General features: G+C 58.8%; 2 protein-coding genes across 2 annotated transcripts; one reads left to right on the top strand and one right to left on the bottom strand.

Annotated features, from left to right (window-relative positions):
* Positions 1-2,539: 2,539 nt before the first annotated feature.
* On the top strand, positions 2,540-6,817 carry LOC105979068 (transmembrane protein 53-A-like). The gene is made up of 3 exons (XM_013005942.2): positions 2,540-2,768; positions 3,321-3,802; positions 6,347-6,817. Exons 2-3 carry the CDS (start codon positions 3,331-3,333, stop codon positions 6,709-6,711), a joined length of 837 nt encoding a protein of 278 aa, XP_012861396.1. The 5' UTR covers positions 2,540-2,768; positions 3,321-3,330; the 3' UTR covers positions 6,712-6,817.
* On the bottom strand, positions 6,767-21,112 carry IMPDH1 (inosine monophosphate dehydrogenase 1). Its single transcript, XM_004707797.2, has 14 exons — positions 20,931-21,112; positions 19,157-19,205; positions 15,134-15,235; positions 14,940-15,014; positions 14,580-14,786; positions 14,364-14,451; positions 12,691-12,890; positions 11,819-11,909; positions 11,557-11,652; positions 9,297-9,440; positions 9,078-9,222; positions 8,723-8,866; positions 8,380-8,463; positions 6,767-7,477 (listed from the first exon to the last, which is right to left on the bottom strand). Exons 1-14 carry the CDS (start codon positions 21,026-21,028, stop codon positions 7,456-7,458), a joined length of 1,545 nt encoding a protein of 514 aa, XP_004707854.2. The 5' UTR covers positions 21,029-21,112; the 3' UTR covers positions 6,767-7,455.
* Between the last annotated feature and the right edge of the window lie 712 nt (positions 21,113-21,824).

The following is a 21,824-nucleotide window of genomic DNA, read 5'->3' as shown; positions in this document are numbered from 1 at the left end:
GTGTCTATGGGAGGAGAGGGCACTACTGGGGGGCCCTTGAGGACCAGCATGAGGGCCAGTGTGACTGGAAGGGTTGCAACTTGGGGGGTGGGGACAGGCCTCAGGATGTCTGGATGGCTGGATCATGTAGGCCACAGGCAAGTCTTAGCATTGCTCTTTGTGGGTAATGGGAAACTGCTAAAGCCTTCTGAGCAGAGGAACCAAAGACTCTTCGATTGTAAGGCTCACCTTGCCTGCTGTGTTGAGAATACTCTAGAAGGGGGAACAGTGGAGAGCTGGTAAGCCAGAGCCCCTCACAGTGACCAGGCCTGAGATGATGGCCACATGGGTGGGGCTATTAGGTGAGGGGTGGGAGGAAGTGGTCAGGCTGAGATGGGTCCTAAGGGTAGAGCCCAGTGATTTGCTGATGGATTCAAGGTGGGTGGGTTGGCTGGCTTAGTCTGAGCAGCTTGAAGAAGGGCTCTCAGTGTTTTGAGGTGAGGTACCCTTCAGGCGCTGGGGCGAGGGTGCCCGAAGTCTGTACTGATTAAATGTGAGCATCTTGTTCCGTATCCAGGTGGAGACGCAGAGCAGGCGGGTGGTTGGGAGGATCCTTCAGGAGTGAGGAAAACCCCAAACCCGAGCCCATGGTCATTGAGTGGACTCTATTCACAGTGACCCAATGTGTGTCCGAGGGGAACTGTGCATCGTGGGACTTGCAGTGGCTGCTTTTCCAGCTCTTCCAAGGAGCTGCTGGGTGGACGTGGGCTGTCACCTTTGGGGTTGTGGGAACAGGCATTCCTAGCGAGTGAGTAGGAACTCCACATTGGAGTGGAATCGGAATCCTCTGCATCTCTGCCCCTCAGCCCAGCTGAAGTCGACCCCTCACTGGGCCACCCTGAAATCAAGTCCTGTCTGGTTGCCCACTCCCCAGAAAACAGCCCTTCCCACCCTTCTTCAAGTTTCTCCAGCCCTAACTTTCAGTGGTGTGGGGGAGGGGGCGGGTTCAAGTTGTCCCCAGAATTCCTAACTCGTCTCCCTTGGATTCTGTGATCCTTCTGTGACAGGGGGAAACCCCAGAGCACGGTCCTGGAGACCCTGACCGGAGGGGCTGCCCACTCAGGATGAGCAAGAAAATTACTCAGCCAGAAGAGGTTGGGTCTGTCTTGATCACTGTGTACCCACTGCCTCTGCTCCTGGTCTACCAACAAGTCTTACCCTAGTCCTATTGGAGCTAGCTGCCCTCGGGGGATATTTACACCCAGGAGGTGGGGTAGTATGGAGAGGACACACCCAAGCTGGCCCAGTCCCAAACTGATGGCCTCTTACCAGCTGGAGACTCAAGCACATCCCTGTCTCTCTGGGTCTCAGTTTGCCCTACCGCGATATGGGACACTCATTACTTCCGTGTAGGGTCATTGTGGGCAGATGCCCCCCAACAGTGGACTGGTGCAAAGTCGCCACAAACGGCGGTGGAACACTGGAACCCTGGGGTCTTTAAGACGTTTCTCCTGCAGCCCAGCCAACCTCTCTCCTTTCTGAGACTTGGATCCTTTTACCTCCTTGCGGCCCCTCCCCCCCGCCTCCCTTTTCCTCCAGAAGCGAGATCTTCCTATGCATGGCTATGCATGGGGGCAACCCTGCTTGCTCTTGCCCGGCGTTCAGAAAAGCAGCCTGTTGCCTAGGAAACTTGCCCGCTTTGGGCTCCCCGGGGCCCGGGGTTCGCGGGCCCTCGCGCCATCTCCTGGACGCGGTGCCACACTGCGGCCGAGGCACCCCGACCGGAGCCGGGCGCCGGGCGCGGGAGCAGGAGCCCACCCCCTCGGCCCACCCCTTCTCTCCCCGCCCCGGCCTCTCCCCAGACTAAATCCCCGGCGTTTCCGAGACCAGCGGCTGGGACAGGAGCTGGAGGCAGGGGGCGCCCAGGGCGGTGGGAACAAAGTCCTGACACACACACCCCACTGCAAAAAAAAAAAAAAAAGGGCAAGAAGGCAGGGGGCGGGACTCCTTGGAAGGTCGTCCCCAGTGGGCTTCCGGGAAGCTTGGGCTGCACCGTGCGGACCCAGGGAGGGAGCAGCGGGGATGAAGAGGTTAACGTTGGCGGTGAAAGCGTGACGTGGGGTCACAGCGCGGTCCTCAGGCAACACCCCCTCCCGGTTCGCTCCTCCCCTCCAGCTGGGTGCCCGAGGTCCTGCCTTCCCAGCCTGCTCTGGGGAGGGCTTTCCCGCCCACCCACCCAGAGTGTAGCTGGTCCGACGAGCCCCCGGGAGCCTCCCTCCAGAGGGAACCAGGGGCAACCGCAGAAGCAGAAAGACACTGGGCGGGAGGGGGCGCGGCGGAGGCCGGGCGCCCCCCGCCCAAGTCTCACCCCTTGACCACCCTGAGGCCAGCCCCGGGAGGTGGAGCCTGAGCATCTGAGGCAGGGGCGGGCTCAGCAGACGGGAAGCTGTTGGGTTGGCTCAGACGGATGCTCTTTCTCCGATCACAGAGAAACTGAGGCACGAGGGGGAGGGTTAGAGGGGGCCGCTACTTCTGGACTTTGTTACCCAGGGGAACTTTCTCAGTTCTGGCTGGCCTGGGGGCATGGGTGACCCAGGAGCCAGACACCCTGGCTCTGAGCCCAGAAACCCATGTCGCCAATGAGATTAAGAGCGAGGATTGGAGCCTGGGGACGACCCCGCCTCTCTTCCCTATGGAGCCGAGGCGGAAGGTAAACGAAGAAGCCGGAGAAGAGGCAGCTGATGGCGGAGGCTCCTGCGCCTGAAGGGAGCCAGTCCTGAGGACCACAGGTGTGAGCAGGGCCAGGGGTGGGGGCTGGGGCTGGGGTCCAGGGCTAACAGCTGGCTGAGAGCAGGTTGCAAAGACTGGAGTTTTGACCCCCCACACACCGTCTAATCAGATCCCTGCCCCCAAACTCTCCTGGATGGAAGCAGGAGAGCTAGGGGTTTGGGTGGGGTCCCCAAGCTCTTAAAAAGGGGAGGTTTGTGTGTCTTTGCAAGTCCAGAGGGATCCTGACAGAACAAAATGCTGGAGGAGTCTGGGAGCTGGGGGCGCAGTCCTCCTCCTGGCCCTCCACCCTCCACGCCCCCTTCTCCTGGGCTCACAGACCTCTCCTCACAGCTGGTCCCTCCTGGGCCATTCCCGTTAGTGCGGAGGGGAAGAGAGAGGGTTGAGTGCCTCCCAATCAGACCAGAGGTCACTGACCCTGCTGCCCCAGCTCTGGGCCGCCTGCCCACTTCCTGACTGGCAGCTGATCACAGGCGCAGAAAGGGGCCTTGGCTCTAGCCCCTCCGAACTCCAGGCCCAGCCTCCTGCCACATTTCCCCTTCTGTCTCCCAAAGAGCTCCAGCGATGTCGGTGGCCCCGCTGCTGCCCACTGATGTGACGGTGACCCGCCTCTCCCACTCCACCTGCCTGTACAGCCGGACCGATCTGCCAGGACTACCCAGCTCCCCAGGCCCGCGTCCGCTGCTCCTGCTCCTGCCCTGGCTGGGGGCAAGGCCGGCAGCCCAGGCCAAGTACCTGGAGTTGTATCTGCCACGCGGCTTCGACGTGCTGGTCGCCGAGAGCGCGCTAGGCCACTTCCTGTGCCCGCGCCGGGGCCTGGGCCACGCGGCCAGGCTGCTGGCGCTGCTGCAGGTCCCGGGGACAATGGCTGGTCGCCCGCTGGTGGTGCACGCCCTGTCCCTGGGGGGCTACACCTTCGCTCAGATGCTGCTGCTCATGAGCCGAGACCTGGGGCGCTACAGCAGCGTGGTGCAGCAGCTTCGGGGCCACATCTTTGACAGCCTGGTGGTGGGCAGCCTGGAGCGAATGGCGTTGGGTGAGTGTGACAGGGGGTTGGGGAAGGGGGCCGGGTTCACACTCAGGCCAGACACGAGGGACCTGCCCTCTCTGCCTATGTCCCAGCTGATAACCCGCTGTGGCCTTCCTGGGGGGTGGGGGGGGGTCTCCTATCCTTTCAAGGAGGACGTGGGGTGTCCGGAAATTCAGAATGCCAGCTCTCAAAAGAACCTCTGAAGTCACACAGCTGAGTACAGGGACTTCCTCTAAAACAGGGCTCCTGAACTCCTGAACTCCTGCTGGGAGCAGCCTCCATCGCCAGGGAGGAAGCCTCAGGGTGCAGGCCCCATCCCACTTCCACCACCCAGGCTTCTGACCACTTACTCTCTCTGGGCGATTTTAACACACTCCTGTGGTTCTGACACCACCCCCAAATGAGCATCGTGCTCCCTCAACACCTGCCAGATCACGCAAGTACACCTCAAGGAATGAGTATTCTGTCTTACAAACTGAACCAGCCCATGTCTTATTGGGTGCAGTCAAGCCCATTGTTAACTCAGAGGGACCCTGTGTGGGAGTAGAACAGCCTCATAAGGTGTTCTTGGGTATGCTTTATCTATGGAAGAGCCCTGCTGGATGAGCAGGTTACATGTTGGGCTGCTAACCATAAGGTCAGCGGTTTGAAACCCCCACCTGAATGTTACAGTCTTGGAAACCCAGAGAGCCAGCTCTACTTTGTCCTATAGGGTCCTATAGGGTCATGAGTCAGACTTAACTCGATGGCAGTGAATTGGCTTTTTACCTATTATCATCACTACCAAGTGGACCAGCTGGCCTTTCTCAACGGCAGCCAGGTGGGTTTGAGCCCTGTAAGTCAGCTCATGCCCTTGATGCAGAGACTTGATATTGGCTAAAGGATTTAGTTCATCCCACCCTGATTTCTGGTTAAGCTGCTTCGTGTAGGTATATTTAAGGCGATGCAGGAGATAACTCAAGCTGCATTCAGAAGAGGACACAGAACGAGGAATATCAGGGACCATCAGATGGAACTGGATTGAAAGAGAATACCGGAAAGCTGCTGCCATCTAGCAAAGACATTGGACCGTGTGGACTCAAACATAGCCAAGAATGGAAAATTCCAGAACACTTCATTGTGCCTATGTGGAACTTGTACTCATTCCAAGAGGCTGTTGTTGGAATGGAACAGGAGGATCCCGCATGGATTAAAATCAGGAAAGGTGTACGTTGGTGCTGTACGCCACCTGTATTCTGAACAAAGGACTCTGAAGAACAGGGCATCAGGATCGGAAGAAGGCTCATTAACAACTTGCTTGCTGAACGGAAAGGTGCCAACACCCTTACCAATGCAGATCAAAGAAGAGCGCTTTCGTATGTACAACAACCCAACATCAAGACAACCTAAATCCTCAGCTGGATCAACAGACAACACGTCGATAGAGGCAAGGTTGTCAAGGGTTTTCTTTCACTTGGATGTATAATCAACAACAAAGGCAGCAACCAAGAAATCAAAGAACACACTGCACTGGGCCAACCTGCTGCACAAGACCTCTTTGACTTGTTCTAGAACAGAGATGTCACTTTGAGGACTAAGGTGTGTCTGACTCAAGCCAGGGTGTCAGCCCCTCCTATAGATGGAGAAAGCTGGACATTAAGGAAGACTGGACAAGAAGATGCATTTGGATTAAGGTGCTGGTGAGCAATATTGAACAGAACCCGGGACTGTCAAAAGAACCAACGAAATCTGTCTGGGGAGAACGCTCCTTAGACGTGAGATAGCCTGACCTAGTCATGTCACCGGGAGGCACCCATTCCTGGAGGAGTGCGAAGGACCCCCCAAGAGGTGAACTGACACAGGGGCTCAGAACGATGGTCAAGACCGAGAAGTGCTCCATTCTGTTGGACACAGGGTCGCTACGAGTCAGCGCCAAACTCACCCGATACCTAACAAGACCAAGGTCGAGCATGGCCTCTCTGTAGCCCGTCTCCTCTTACTAACTAGCCTGGGATCCGATCCTGGTTCCTTCTCCCTCAAGTGCTCAGCTGGCCACAGGCTTCTGGCCTCCCAGGGACTCACTCATTTTAAACCAGCTCTGAGCACACCCAACAGCCCCGCCTCCGAGCCCTGCCCTCCTCAGCCCTGGAGTTGCCACAGGAAAGGCCGGTTCAGACAAGGTCCACAGACTGCTGGCCCCTGACCAAGGATTGGCCTGGGGAGAGTGGTATCAGCATGGTGTGTGGGAAGTAGGCTGTGGGGTGTCCCAGTTCTTCAGGGTCCCAGATGAGGGCCTCCCCACCACTCTGCTCACTGCCGCCCACGGGAGGCTCCAGGCCCCGTTCCTTGCTTATGCCTGTTGGGGTGGCGTCTGCCTTCACAATGACAACGTGCCCACTGCTCAGTGACAAGAGCAACACAGGAAGGCTTTATCCGAGGACCCCCAACTTGGGGGGTGGGGGGATCTCCAGCAGCCTGGGTGCCAGCGCTGTCCCCCCAGGGGAAGGGTGTGAGGCCGGGAGGGAGCCTACACTGAACATGAACAGAGCCTCACCCCTGTCTCCTTCTCAGGTGTCTCTCAGCTGATGGGTCCTCGTGCCCTGAGCTCCGCTGTCAGGGCCACGGCCCTGCTCTACTTCCGCCTGTGTCCCGGCTGCACCGTCCGGCAGTACGAGGCGGCCCTGGGGGCTTTCTGGCAGCCACCCGTGAGGCCCCCCACGCTCGTCTTCTACAGCCACGACGACCCCCTCAGTGACACCGCCCGCCTGCAGGAGCTGTTGGCTAGTTGGCGGCAGGCGGGCATGCCTGTGTGGGCCCAGGCCTGGGAGGCCTCCCACCATGCTGCCCACCTGCGCCAGCACCCCCGGGAATACCAAGAGGCCCTCACCACCTTCCTGGGGAGACTGGGCCTGGCCCTTCCCCCAGCCCGGCTCTGATGGGGCCTGGGCCCGTGGCCCACTGGATGGGGACAAGAAAGACAGTAGAGCAGCATTGGGACCAGCTTGATTTATTCAGATTCAATATACAACGATGCCAACAGGAGCCCAGAGTGTGCAAAGTTAAAGCCTTCGACTGCAGCTGAGAGGAGAGGGCAGGAGAGGGACATCGGGATGTGGAGGCAGGCGGCCATGGCCAGGGCAACCTGCTCCCCTGGGTGGAGGTTGGGTAGGGGGGTGGCCTGAGCTCAGTGCCCAGGAGAACCTGGAGACCAGAGGAAGGGGGCAGAGACCTCCCCCTGGCCTGGGCCAGGAGCCCAGAAGTGCCAAGTGCCTGAGGGGGCAGCAGCCCGGAGACGGGCCAGAGGCAGGGCCAGGAGAGCACCATTTCTTCCTGGGAGGTGCCCTACGGAAGCCAGGAGGGGCCGCCTGCCCGGGCTGCGAGCTGGCTGGAGCAGGCTGAGGTGAGAGACCTGAGGCAGGCATAAGGCCTGAGAGCCTGGGCAGCCGAGCTGGGAACTGGACGGAGGGCTCCATGGGTAGGGGGGAGCCTAGCCCAGGAGCATTCCTGGCTCCGGGGTGCCCAGGGAACAGCCCCATCCCCTCCTCTCCCCCTGCAGGAGCTGGGGAACATGTAGCACAGGTCTGTGGGCCTCTCAGTTATGGAGGGAGGCGGGGTGTGAAGGAGGGCTGGGGGGCATGCCCTCGCCACCACATCGGCCACCACTGCTGCCACTGGTGACTTCAGTACAGCCGCTTCTCATAACTGCAGGGACAAGACATGGGGGATGGGGGGCAGTGGTGGGTATGTGGATCCGGCTCCCTTTCCATGCCCCACCTGCCCAGGCCTAGGCCACAGAAGCCAGGTGGAGCTGTGGGCAGCAGAATTGGTGCTGGGCCTCTATTAGCAGGACTGGGGCACCCCGATGAGCTGAGTGGCCTCCGTGCCCCAAGGAGTCAGCCCAGAAAGGCACTGCCAGCCTCAGCTGACCCCACACGGAGCTCTGGGCCTCCCCGGCCCACTGCTTGGGTCTCAGACCAGACAGCTTCAGGCCTGTGGTCAGGGCACCTCTGCACAGGGGGACACTGCTGGTATCCCCCGCCATGGTGCTGGGCCGGGGAACAGGAGGCCCCAAACTGAGCACCGTCCCAGCCCGCTACCCACCACCCTGGCCCGGGTCCCACCCAGACTGCCCCTGCTCTACTCTACACTTGGTCCGGGCAGCGAGGTTACTTACACGGCAGAAGGGTATAGCTATGGGAGGGTGGGGCAGAAAGAGACACAGGTTAGATGCCCGCCACGCGGGGGAGACGGGCCCTCTAGACCAGGGCAGGCCCTGGGCCTGGCACTACGGCTACAGCTCACTGCTCTGAGGGCCAGGCCCCAGCCTCTGCCACCTGCCTAGTGCCACCACCAATGAGAGAGAACCCAGCACCCACAGCCCCTGCCACCATGATTCTGAGCAAGCAAGGGCCAAGGAGCCGGGTGGGGCTGCGTAGTGGCCACACCTCCAAGCCAGCCCGCAGGGACTGAATCAAGGTTTAAGGCAGGAGAGGGGGAGAGCGGGAATCTGCAGTAGCCTCTGTCCCTGGTGGACATGTTGCATGAGGTGGGGGGGCCCTTGACCTGCCCAGCCAGGTCCCAGCCAGCGGTGGCACCCCACTTACGAATGCAGGCCGTGGACACCCCCCTCGATCTGCGCCGACATGGTCCGCTTCTCAAACTTGAGCTCTCCTGAGTACATCATGGACCTGGCAGGAGGGGTGAACAGTGGTCAGCGCCCCCACTCCCCACCCCTGCCATCCCGGGGAGGGAGAGGAAGGGAGGAGGCCGCAAGAAGGTCCCAGAAGCCGCCTATCTGCTGGGGTCCTCACATCACCATGGGACAGGCTCCCTGTGCTGATGTCCTACCAGGAGGGGTGGAGCAGTGGTCAGCCCCCCCCACCCCACCTGGGGAGGGAGAGGAAGGGAGAGGCAGCAGCAGGAAGGCCCTGTGTGCCCAGCCCTCACCGCAGGACGGACAGGCTCCGCGCGCCGATGTCCTGGCAGCCGTGTTGGATGCCCGCGATGAGGTAGGGCACGAACTTCTGGATGGAGCCTTTGTCCTGGATGGAGCCGGACACGCCCTGCGCAATCTTCACCTTGTCCCCCTCGCTACGGGAGCATCGGGATCACTGAGCCAAAGCCCATGGCTCAGGGGAGCCCCCCCCCCACACACACACACATGGTCAGGGGCAGAGGGGATGTACCCTGGGCTACAGCAGTACACAAAGCTGTGGCACACAAATCCGAGCGCTGGTCCCCGCTGGCTACTCCCGCCCAGCTGGGGGTGAGGGCAGGCCGAGGGTTGGGGCCCAGGCAGCACCTGAAGTAACGCTTCTGGCTACTGCTGCTCTTCTCCATGGCGTCCAGCGAGCCCATGCCCCGGTACTTCTTGAGCCGCACCCCGTCTGAGAAGAAGTACTCTCCAGGAGCTTCGGTAGTGGCGGCCAGCAGGGAGCCCATCATCACTGCAGCGGGCGAAGGTCAGAGCCAGCAGCCCAGGGCCGCCTCCTTCCCCACCCTCCACTCCAAACCCCCCTACCTGTGGAGGCGCCAAGGGCCAGGGCCTTGACCACGTGGCCCACGGTCTGGATGCCGCCGTCGGCTATGATGGGCACGCCGAAGCGCCGGGCGTACTCGGCTACCTTGTACACGGCCGTGCCCTGGGGCCGGCCACAGGCCATCACTGGGGACAAGCAGGGGGGGACAAGGCAAAGATGTGTCAACAGCACCACAGGCCCCGGTCAGCCCTTTCCCGGGTGTACCGCCTCCGCAGTGGGTGGGCTGACAGTGGACTCGGCCTCCGGGCGACAGGGTGGAACTGTGCCCCGGGGTCTTCGGGGGCTGAGTTTGCAGGAGACTGCCAGACCTTTCTTCCAGGCTGCCTCCCCAGGGAGCTCCCACTGCCAGCCATCAGTTCTGTTATTAGCTGAGCGCCTGCCGGTGCCCAGGGAGTCTTTTAAGACCAGTACATATATACAGACTCAGTGCCACCCTGCAGGACAGAGTCGACCTGGCCCTGGGATTTCCGAGACTGAAACTGCTATGGGAGCAGAAAGCCCCTTCTTTCTCCCGGCTTCAAGCTGGGTCTTGAGGATGACAGCCCAACACATAACCACTGTGCCACCAGGGTAAGGTGACCAGACATCCCGCTTTTGACGGGACAGTCCCAATTTTTGGAAAGAATGCACGACAAGCTAGGGTATGTGTTTTTCAGCTACTATGTGGCTATTTCAGCAGGATATGAGTCTTAGCAACGGTGTCCCGCTTTACCAATGTTAAAATCTGGTCACCTTACACCACAGCCACTCATAAGGTGAGTGGATGACAGCAAAGGCCACCAGGAAAAGGTCACACCACCTACGGCAGCTTGCTAGGAGAGTCTGATGGGGACAGGGTGCCCTTCAAAGACAGCACGACCCCAAGACCCCGCCTCCCCTGCTCTAGGCAGCAGGATTCATCTGAGGCTGGGGTTAGGGAACTATGGGCCTCTTAAGGATCCCTAAGGCCACAGGTCTCTCTAAAGCCTTTACATCTCTACATGGAATGGTTTGAGGCCTGGCAGTGTGAGTCAGGCTTGCAGGGGGCCCACCAGAGGGCAGAGCAGGGGCTCCACAAGGAGCTGGCGAGGATGGGAGGGGCCTGTCCCACCACCAAGGTCAGCAAAGGGGAGGGGGCCGCACAGGAAGACAGTGGCTCTGGCTCTCAAGACCAGGGGGTGGGGGTGGGGGTGACTCAGTATTCAGGCACAGGGATCCTTCCCTAGAGGCCACAGGTACACACCCTCCACACAAGATGGGACTCACCTCCTTCAGCACCCCCATCTCAAGACACTAGCCTCCCTCCAGCCAGAGAGACACATGTCAGGGTCTCCCCTCCCCACTCTGTGTGCCAAGACACACACCCCCAAAGGCCTCAGAGCTGAGTGGAACCCCACCACCAGCCAAAAAATAAAAAATAAAACAATCAAAAACCCAAAAAACAAGAAGCACTGCCTTCAAGTCGATTTTGACTCATAGCGACCCTATAGGATAACAGAACTGCCCCTGTAGGTTTCCGAGAGCAGACAGCCTCATCTTCCTCTCATGGAGCAGCTGGTGGGTTCGAACTGCTGATCTTGTGGTCAGCAACCCAATGCTGAACCCACTATGCCCCCTCCCACACAGTAAAACTAGTTGCCACCACATCAGGTATAACTTGTGGCAGTGCCGCGTGTGTGAACCTAGACCTGTGCTTCCCAGGGGTCCCAGTGGCTGGTTTTTCATCATTCCACTGCCAGGCCTTGCTTCCGAGGCACGTGAACCAGGTACAGCCCCAGGGGCCACAGCATCACCTCACAGAGTTAGCACACCATTGTCTCGGGCTTGGTCATTAGGTATCCACACTACACCACACCACCTTACAGAGTTAGGACCCCATTGTCTCAGGCTTGGTCATTAAGTATCCACACTACACCACACCACACCACACCACCTTACAGAGTTAGGACCCCATTGTGTCAGATTTGGTCATTAAGTATCCACACCACACCACCTTACAGAGTTAGGACCCCATTGTCTCAGGATTGGTCCTAAGTATTCACACCTTATCAACGATCTCATCCACACTTCCCATCTGACTTCCCACCAGTACTTCGAAGAAGCCTGGGGCCTCCCGACTGCATTGGGCTGCCTGGACCAGAAACAAAGCAGCAGGCTGGTGCATCTGCCCACACCTCCTCCCTTGATCTGTGGTGCCCAGGGGGCTGGATCTGTACCTGGGCCAGTCCACTGTCCCTGGAAAGCTCCGAGTCTGGCACCTACCTTCCTGAGTGATGCAGATGGAGCCACAGCCCATGCCCACGCGCAATCCATCCACACCTGCGTCGATCAGGTTCTTGGCCTGAGCTGCCGTCACTACTGCAGGGGAAAGGTTGGATACCATGTAAGCAGAGGATGCCTCACTCTGCCTGGGCCCCTACAAAACCCCATGCCCATCCAGCCTTGTCCCCAAGCCACAGTGATGTCAGCACCCAGGGTTCTGAGGGGCAGAGAAGCATGGCCCGGCGAGGGGCCCCGGACTCACCGTTCCCACCAATCACCTGGAGGTAGGGGTACTTCTGCTTGATGTAGTGCACCATGGCTATCTGGTACACTGAGTTCCCCTGGGAGGAGTCCTGTGAGGAGGGAACAGGAGGCTGACGCGTGGACAGCAGAGGGGGCCCCAAAATCAGGACAATGGCCGGGACAGGGCTTTCTGTTCCTTCTCAGGGAAGAGACCCTGGAGTGCTTACAGCTGGTTCTCGACTCAGACCCACTTTCTCCAAAAGACTAAGCTTCAGAGGCTACTGGGGGAGCCCTGGTTGGGCACTGGCTGGTGGTTCGAACACACCAGCTGCCCCTCGGTAGAAAGATGAGGCTGTGTGCTCTAAGGAATTACAGAACTCCTACCCAGAGTCACTATGTGTCTGAATGGCCGTGGGGTTTGTTGGTGGGGCTCCCTGAACAAACCTGACAGGTAAGCTCCTGCTGCAGGAACCTTGAGACCCCAAGGGTGGGTCCTCCTGCCAGGCCCTGGTCCCAGAAACTCACAAACTGAAAAGAAAGTCCCTCAACCTCTTTGCACCTTGGTTCCTTTGTCCCATAAACGGTCCCTTTCCAGGGGCTGAGGATTACATGAGTTCAAACTCATCAAGGTGTTGGCGTGGTGCCTGGCTAGTGGCAGGCTCTCCATGCCCCTGAGCTGGGCTGTCGCTGTCAGCCAAGGAGTGAGGGTCCCTTCAGTCTGAGCTGTCACGGGGCGGCAGCCCTTCAGACACCAGCGCAGCCAGCTGAGGGAGGCGCCTAGATGGGCCCAGGACACGCCTGCTCTTCATAAGCCTCTCCTCTGCAGAGAGGTCTCCCCAGGGCTCTCCCAACAGCCATCCCCGGGGGGGGGGGGGGGGGGGGGAGCCCTACCAGCACAATGACGTCAGTGCCCGCCTGGGTGAGCAGGTCCAGGCGGTACTTGTCATCCTCACGGGTGCCCACGGCAGCCCCACACAGCAGCTGCTTGTGGGAGTCCTTGGAGGCCAGGGGGTAGTCCCGGTTCTTCTTCAGGTCGGTGCGGGCAATGATGGCCACGAGCTCATCTCGGTCATTGACAATAGGCAGCTTCCCTGCCGAGGGAACAGGAGCGAAGATGAGGGGGCAGGAGTCTCTGTCCCAGACCTCCCAGTAGCTGGGTGGGCGGGCTGTTTGTTGGCAGGGGCCACTGGAAGTAACAAGACCTGCCACTAGGTGACAGCACCCACTGAGGGCACACTCCTGGGGGCCAGGACCTCCTCCCAAGAACAGGAAGCAAAGAAACCACCACCCGGCTAAGGGAGCCTCACGGAGCGCTGGAGGGCAGTGGACTACATTTTGGCCAGTGGCTTGACCAGCGGCCTGGTGGAGGCAGCCACATGAGGCTTTTGCTCTCAAAGATTCGCAGTCTCGGGAAGCCACAGGGGCAGTTCTGCCCTGTACTGGATGGTCACTGTGAGTCAGGGCAGACTTGATGGCAGTGACAGCAGGGCTCTTGGGACCTTCCTGCCTCTTTTCAACCTGCTGGGCTACGTTCAACCCGCTGGGCTACATCGAGAGACCCTGGTGGCATAGTGGGTTATGTCCTGGGCAGCTAACCGAGAGGTCAAAACACCAGTCATTCCGCAGGAGGAAGATGAGGCTCGCTGCTCCCATATGGAGGTGACAGCCTTGGAAACCCACCGGGGCAGTTCCAGTGAGCCCAACAGGGTCCCTAAGAGTCAGAATTGACTTACTGGCAGTGAGTTTGGGCCACAAGGACCAAACACACCTAGTCAGGGCGCAAGCATGAGGTTGTCCTGCAGGGGGAGCCCATGGCCAGTGCCATGCCACCCCCAGGTCACTATCAGGGAGCGTTTCCCAGTGTACCCCAAGGGACCTGATAGCAATGAGAATCAGGTGCCCTTCACTGTAGAACTTTGCCACGCCCTTAAATCAGCCAACATACAACTCTTCCTGTAAGTAAAGCTGAGAGGTTGAGAAAACACCCCTTCTCAGGCTTTTAAGACCCCAGAACCCCTTCCCGCGATGAGATGTCACAAGACTGCTGGTTTGGGAAAGGAGTCCTCTGGTCCGGTGACTAAGTGCTTAGCTGTTAGCCAAGAGCTCAGCCCATCGGAGGGAGCAAGATGTGGCAGTCTGCTTCCACCGAGAGTACAACCTTGGAAACCCACTGATGGGCAACCCTGCGCTATCCTGTCTGGTCCCCATCCGTCAGAATCAACTTGACGGCAGTGCGGCTTGGAAACCCTGCCGTGAGGATGAGGAGTCGGACGCGCTGCCATGAAGTCAACTTGGACTCTTACTGAACCCACAGGGCAAAATAGAACTGCCCCTGTGGATTTCCAGGACAGTCTTCTTTAAGGGAGTAGAAAGCCACGTCTATAGCAGCCCTATGCACAACCACTGTGCCACCAGGGCTCTGATGTCAAGGACAGGTCTTCCTAACTCAGGAAAAGGTCGGTCCTCAGGGACCATGCTCTAGCCCAGGCCTGTCCAATTTCCCTAAAGGCTAGGTGAGGCCCTGGGGACCGGGGACGGGGCCTGCCCAACACCACTCCCAGCACCTTTCTTGCTCCGCTGCAGGATCTCATTTGCCTCTTTCAATGTCACCCCTGCCGGCGCCACCACCAGCTCATTCCGAGGTGTCATCACCTGTGGGGCAGGGAACATTGGCCTGAAGGTTGGCAGGTGAAAGAGAGAAGGGAGCCAGACCTCCCCTCCAGTCCCTGGTCAGAGGCCCCCAGTATATGGGGCCTGCCTCCTCCCTCCCCCTCGGGCACCTCATTGAGGAGGGTGGTGTGGTCCTTCTCAGCGAGGAAGTCGATGTCTCGAGAGGTGACGATGCCCACCAGCTTGCTGCCCATGGCGCCCGTCTCTGTGATGGGGAAGCCGGAGAAGCCATGCCGACTCTTGGCCTCCAGCACGTCGCCCACGGTGTGCGCAGGGCTCAGCACCACTGGGTCCGTGATGAAGCCCTGCTCAAACTTCTGCAGGAGACCAGGAAGGGGCCGCTGGGGACTACAGCCAGCAGCCAGGCTCGCAGTGGGGCGAGGGGCAGCAAGGATCGGGACAGGGAGATTGGTGTGGGGGGCACCCCCACCAGGCAGCATCTTCCCTCTGGGTGCAGGCCCTATACTTGCCTTGACCTTCCGCACTTCATTGGCCTGGAACTCCGGGGTACAGTTGTGGTGGATAAAACCAATTCCTCCCATCAGCTGGGGTGGTGGCAGGGGGGGGGCAAGAAATGGTCAGGGTGCACCTTCCACCCAGCCCACTTCACCCTGCCCTTCATCCCTCTGCAGCCCCTGCCTCTACATCTAGCCCCCACACTCACTGCCATTGCGATGGCCATGTCCGCCTCGGTCACGGTGTCCATGGGTGAGGAGATGAGGGGCGTCTTCAGGGTGATCTTCCTTGTCAGGGCTGATGTCAGGTCCTGCGGGCGGAGGCCCCACCCTGTGAAATTCTGCCCCACCCTCAGCCACAGGTCGAGGGTGAGAGGGTCAGGCCCGGTGGGCCCTGAATGGAGCCAGGGCAAGTCCCTGCTCCCTCTAAGGGAATTGACCTGTGGGGGGAGGTCAGATGCTTACAGACATCCTCCCTGAAGGCAGTTAGTTGCCAGACTACACAGTAGGCCCTGCTCCCTGCTGCTGGGGACAATGGACCATTAGCTTGGTTCCTATAGGTGGGTTGACACCCTACTGCTAATGGTTCCTATGGAGATCCAGATAACAGCTCAAAATGGCCCTGACATCCAAAGTTAGGCTGCCATCCTGTATCTAGGATTTGTCCATCTCCTCACATGTATACCCCCAACCCCTCCTCTTCCTATTGTGTATGTCCCTAGACCACCCCCTCTCATTGCTGTATAACCTATAGTGCAACCCCTTCCTGTGAAGCATGTCTTTACCTGTAATTAGTGGGCTTGCACGCCCCCACAAAGGTATATAAGCCTGGGTTAGCAATAGAGGTCTCTCTCGCTGGTCTCTCCCTCCCTAGCCTCTCATTGGCTTCCTCTCCTCCCCTGTTTCCCTTTCCCTTGCCCTCCTTCCCTCCCCCCTCTCTCCATGTGGATCATCAAGTGGGGCTGAGGTGAGCATGCTACCATGAAATGTGTCTGACTCCATTGCTTGACTATCTCTTTTATCGCTCATGCTCTCGATGACTTTAATATAATATTTATATATCTCAACCGTACAATTGTGCTTACTGAACCCGAGACTAGCAGTGGGGGCTGGCACCCCCCACCTCATACCACACTGACTTTCTCACCACAGAGAAAGAGGGTACGCAGAGAGCTGTGCACGCTGGGGCCCCGGGTGGAAAATAAGGGCAGGCTGGGCACAGAGTGACTTGAGGAGGGGGGGCTCTACAAAGGTCACTGGCGGGGGAGGGGGAAGGCCACTCGGGCTCCCTTGGGGAGAGTGAGGCCAGGTGGCCTCTCCGGATGTAGGGGCCAAAAAAATGAGGACCTGGCGCTCTGGGGAGAAACCAGGAACAAATACACATGGGGGTGGAGTAGTCCTCTGTACCTGAGGGGCTCTGGGTAGTGTCCTGCTGCTAATCAAGAGGCTTGGGGCTCAAGCCCACCCAGAAGTGCCTTGGAAGAAAGGCCTGGTTATCTATAGCTGAAGAAACAACCAGGAAAATCCCATGGGGCACAGCCCTCCCCAGCCCCCATGGGGCTGGACTGGGTTGGAGTTGACAGACAGCCATAGCTGTAGATCCTCTCCCCAGAACACACAGGGATAGGCTCTGGGATATAGGCAGGCCTCTGACTTACAACGTAGTCCAGTCCCGGCTGCTTTATTATTTTCTTAAGGGCACATTTTAAAATACATGCACATACATGTTAAAATGCATCTGTATGTTTGTATATAATGTTCTAGACCCTAAAGCAGTGGCTCTCAACCTTCCTCATGCCTCGACCCTTCCATAGTTATGTTGTGGTGACCCCCCCCCAACCATAACATCATTTTCATTGCTACTTCATCACTGTCATTTTGCTACAGTTATGAATTGGGCGACCCCTGTGAAAGGGTTGTTCGACCCCCAAAGGGGTTGAGAACCGCTGCCCTTAAGAGAAATAATGGCCAGGCGTCTAAAGCAACCGCTAATAAAAGACAGCCACCATGAAAACGAAAAAGACGGAGGTCTACATTTGATTTCTGTCAGAATGAGATCCGTCCTAAGTCGGGGTTGGGTGGTGTGGTGTGGTGTGTGTGTGCGCGCGCGCGCGCGCGCGCCACCTGTATCCTCTTTGGGTACCTGCAAGCCCTTAAAGTCCATCCACAGGACCTGTTCAGGGCTCAGGCCCCAGAGCCTAAAAGCCTCCGCCTCCCCCCCCCTTCTCTACCAGCCCAAGAAGAAGAGAGTCGTACAGGCCCAAGAGGCCCTTGGCAGCCAGGCAGGGGTGTCGCGTCCCCCCTCTCCTCCTCTCACCCAGCCCCCGAGTCCAGCACAGAGTTGGGGTGCTCAGCAATTGCGAAGGCTTCCGGTTGCTGTCATGAGGACAACATCCAGAATAGCCCACCATTCCGGACCGTCCAGACTGGATGAGGCAACGCAGGCCACAGGGGCTGAGCAAGCTGAGTGTCCCCAGTGCAGAAGGGGCACGGGAACTGTCACCAAGAACAGCTGCTGCCAAGAAACCAGCTCCTTTTAGAAGGCAATGACTTCAAGATAGTTGATTAAAATGATTTGTGCCTGTCAACACCAGGCCTTAACCCTCAACTCACTGCACAGGAAAACCTTCCGGAGCAGGAACCTGTATCAAGTGGAAACCTGTCAGAAGGAAAAACTCAGTTTTTCCAATAGAACAGCGGTTGAGAACCCTGTTAGAGGCGGACACCAGGCAAGCACCCGAAAAACAGGACCGTCCTGTAGTCTGGCTATCCTAGTCTGGTTGACTGGTAAAGGACATCGTTCACTGGTTTAATTGCTAAGCCCTTCCTGTAGAGCAGTGGTTCTCAACCTTCCTAGTGCCGCGATCCTTTCATAAAGTTCCTCATGGTGTGGTGACCCCCCCTCCCCCAATCATAACAGTATTTTCATTGCTACTTCATCACTGTCATTTTGCTTCTGTTCTGAATCAGGTGACCCCTGTGAAAGGGTCCTTCGAGTAAAACTCAGTGTCCTCCGTTTCCTCACATGGTCAAAGCCTTGACGCTGTGGGGAGTCAGCTCCAACTCCCAGTGACCCCCCACCCCCACACGTCAGCGAGAAACGAGGCTCCATAAGGTTTCCAACCTCTGACTCTTCAGAAATAGCTTCTGATGCCTCTGGGTCCGAGGTTCTCACCCTGTGGGTTGAGACCCTTTGGGGACTGAACGACCCTTTCACAGGGGTCGACTTAGACCATGGGAAATGTTTAATATAGGAACCAAGACACCGTTCCTCTATCTCCAGGCGGGTCCGCCCACATGCAGATACACCCACAGATGAGTACCCGGCATGAAGACTGTCACCCAAGCTACACCATGCTTCAAGACAACATTTCACTGATTTGCCATTAGAAACAAATATTTCACAATATACAATGACATATTATTTTGTGATTAATCACGATGCTTTCATTATGTTCAATTTGTACCAATGAAAAGACATCTTGCATATCAGATACTTACTTGACGATTCATAACAGTAGCAGAATGACAGTTATGAAGCAGTGATGAAAATAATTTTATGGTTGGGGGGGGGGTCACCACAACATGAGGAGCTGTATTAAAGGCTCGAGGTGACCTTGGCCCATTAACCCCTTAGCAGCCAAGCATGTTAATGGTCTATCCCACCCTAGCTCCTTCCAGGCTCTTGTGCTCATTATCTTACACTTTGTGACTCAGTAAGCAACTGTGCCCATAATTCACTGGCTTCTATTAGGTCCTCCAGAGAAAGATGAGGCTTTCTCCTGCCATAAAGAGTTACACTCTTGGAAACCCAAGGGACGGTTCTACCTGGTCCTACAGGGTTGCTATGAGTTGGAATCAATTAGATGGCAGAAGTTTGGGTGGGTGGGTGGAGTTGGTCCTTGCTCCGGGCTTCAGATAAAATCCAGTTCTTTTTAAGGTACTACTCTGAATGATAGCCACAGTCAAAGTCCGTTTTTCTAAGAGACCCAACCATACGCGTCAGGGGGTCCTCCAGCCCTGTTCCAAGCCCCTGACTCAAGACACACAGGGTGGCTTCTGCCCCGAGGCACAGCCCGCAGCAAGTTTCTCAGGCAGTAACAAATGTCACACCCACCAACCCCCACACACACACCTGCCCTTGAGCAAGTAGCCAGCCTCCTCCCATGCCTTCCCTCACCAGCCCCGCCCAACCCCACCTGTCCCACTCCCCCTGAGGACGGGGCACTCACCACTTCATCAGCTATGAAGTCGATGTAGCCTGGCAGGATCAGGAAGTCACTGGAAGAAACAAGAGCGAGGGCTGCAAGGTGGGGGGGGGCGGTGAAGGCAGAGGGGCTACCGCTCCTCCTCCACCAGGGACAGCAGAGGATCTGTGGACCCAGGCCACTTGCCCCACACAGTCACTCCTCAAGGCTCAGGCTTGCTGAGGGGCACAGAACTTTCTATGTGAGGGTGGAATTCACACAGCAGCCATGGAGCCTGCCCTTCCTTGCAAATCTCCCCCTCTTGATGGAGGAAAGAGTAAGCCCTGGGGAGGGGAAGCCAGCTGGCTCTGTGGCCCGCTGCACAGCATGGCCAAGTCACACTGCGAGGAGGGGCTGAGTGCAGGCATGTGCGGGCACAGCGGGCACCTGGGGAACATGGGCTGAGCTGAACTGGAGCAGCCAACAGATGTGGGCCGAGGAGGGGAAGGGAAGCCTTACAACTAAAGCCAGACACTGGGACCCCTGCTCTGCTGACACTGGAGCCCCTGCCGTACTGCCCACAGCAGCGTGCACCAGCATCCCTTCGAACCCCCAACTGGGGAGTGTGTCTAGCTGCAGCACTGAGTCAGGGGGCCCAGCAGCACCCACCTGCCTGAAATTATAGCCATGGAGGGGGGCCATCCGGTCCTTTTTGACCCCACAGGACAGAATCAAACTGACCTATTGGGCAGACACACTCAGCAGCCAGTGCCCTCACCAGTTCAGCTCCCCTGGTGAAGGGAATGGAAGGAGGTCTCCCTCACGGGAGGAGCTGACTTAAGGGTGGGAAAGGGCAATTTAATCCACCCTAAGGCAGATGACCTCCTGGGAGCATCCCTCAGGGTTTCTCTAAGAAATTCCTAACAGAAATATCCCAAAGCCACACCTCTCTTCATCACCAAAGGCCCCCCAAAAGGAGGGGAAGCCTTGGGCTCACAAGGGGTCTACGGGTCTCTGCCGGGCTGCCTGTGACTCTCTAGGTGTTTGTGTCCCCCCCGCCCCCCCCAACCTGGCCTACATCCAGCTACAGGGAGGCAAGGAGGTGCTCTGCAGGAGTGACTGGGCATCCCCAGGCTTGGGACTGGGACAGGGGCTGGCAGGCATCACAAGATTCCCAGCATCCCATCAACTCTAGGCTCAGATGCCCCTTCCTGGCATGAGCACGGGCCTGCAGCCAGGAGGGCTGATGCTCGCTTGCGGCTAGCCGGACAAGCAGCCAAGGCCCAGAGTGTTCCTCCCCAGTCCCCGGTGGGGTGGCAGCCACGGAACCCTCATTGCCAAAGGGGCACACCAGTGCCCACCTGTGGGCAGCCAGGGGCACAGGTGGGGAAAAGAGGGTGCCATCCCATCCACCCACCTGGGCCTCTTCAGAAGGCAGTACCAGAGCAGCAACTACACTGCCTTCCTGGGAGGACAGGCGCCTTGGACGAAGGTCTGGGAAAAGTCTCCCCGTTGCGCCCACACCTCTAGTTCCCACGCTTCGGAACTGCCCCCACCCCCAGCCTCCACCTCCGGTCGCCCTCAGCCCCCGGCTGCAACCAGATGCCCACGAGGAAGGGGAAGGGGGAAGGCCGGAGCAGACCCGGACAGGACAGGGCATGACAGCCTGGCCACGATGTCAATCTGCCACGTCTCTCACGGCGTGAGCCGCCTCCCTTCCCCTGCCCAGCCCCCCTCGGCCCGGCCACGGCCCGCGGCGATCGGAGGGGCGGCCAGGGGCGCGCGCACGTGCTGGGCCAGCCGGGGCCGCGGCGCTTACTTGTAGGTGAGGCCATCTGCGTTGGCGAAGAGCTGCTGCGCGGTGAGCCCGTCCTCGGGCACGTAGCCGGTGCCGCCGCTGATCAGGTAGTCCGCCATGCTGCTGCGAGACACCACGGCCCGACATAAACCTCCGCGCGGGCCGCCCCGCCGCTACTACTACTGCTGCTGCTGCTGCTGCTGCTGCTGTTGCCGCTGACGCCGCGGCCACGCCGCCACTGCCGCTGCCGGCCGGCCCAGCCGGGGCGGGGGCTGCGGCAGCCGGCGGGCCGGGCGCCGCCCTCCTCCGCCCCTCCCGCACGCACAAAGGCCGCCAGCCTTGCCGCGCGCACGCCGGGCGCACCGCACAGTCCCTGAGACCCACGGGCCGGGGAGGGGGCCGGCCCAGGATGGACACGCCCCGTCTGCCCTCGTGGTCCAGCCTTGGAGTGGGGGTGAGGGGCAGCAGCGCGCCCTGAGTCTCCCCACCCCCAGGGGTGTCTCCAAGGCATTGCCTCTTCCACCACCACCCCCACCTCCGCCCTTCACTAAAGAATCCCGGGCTCGGATCAGCCCCTGAAGCACCTGGGCTGGGGGTGCACCCTCCAGCAGTGCAGCCTGGCTCCCCACCCCCCACCCCCCATCACCTCTGGGGACGAGCATTCTCAGCAATGGCACTCGCTGACCTTTGAGTGGCCTTGGAGCCCTCTGCAGTTCACGAAGCATTTTCATAGATGATCTCACTTACTCCACAATCTATCAATTGCCGATTATTGGGAACTTCCCTGGTGCACTGCTGTCTGCCAGGTCAGCAGTTGGAATCTACCAGCCTCTGGGAGGGGGGGGGGGGCTGGGAAGATGATGCTTTCCACTTCAGTAAAAAAATGCACTGCCTTGAAAATCCGCAGGGGCAGTT

This window comes from Echinops telfairi, unplaced genomic scaffold (assembly GCF_000313985.2).
Source record: "Echinops telfairi isolate 266 unplaced genomic scaffold, ASM31398v2 ScPeMD7_23;HRSCAF=83, whole genome shotgun sequence".
In the NCBI taxonomy this organism is placed as follows: Eukaryota; Metazoa; Chordata; class Mammalia; order Afrosoricida; family Tenrecidae; genus Echinops; species Echinops telfairi.
This window is presented reverse-complemented; position numbering and strand designations above follow the sequence as displayed.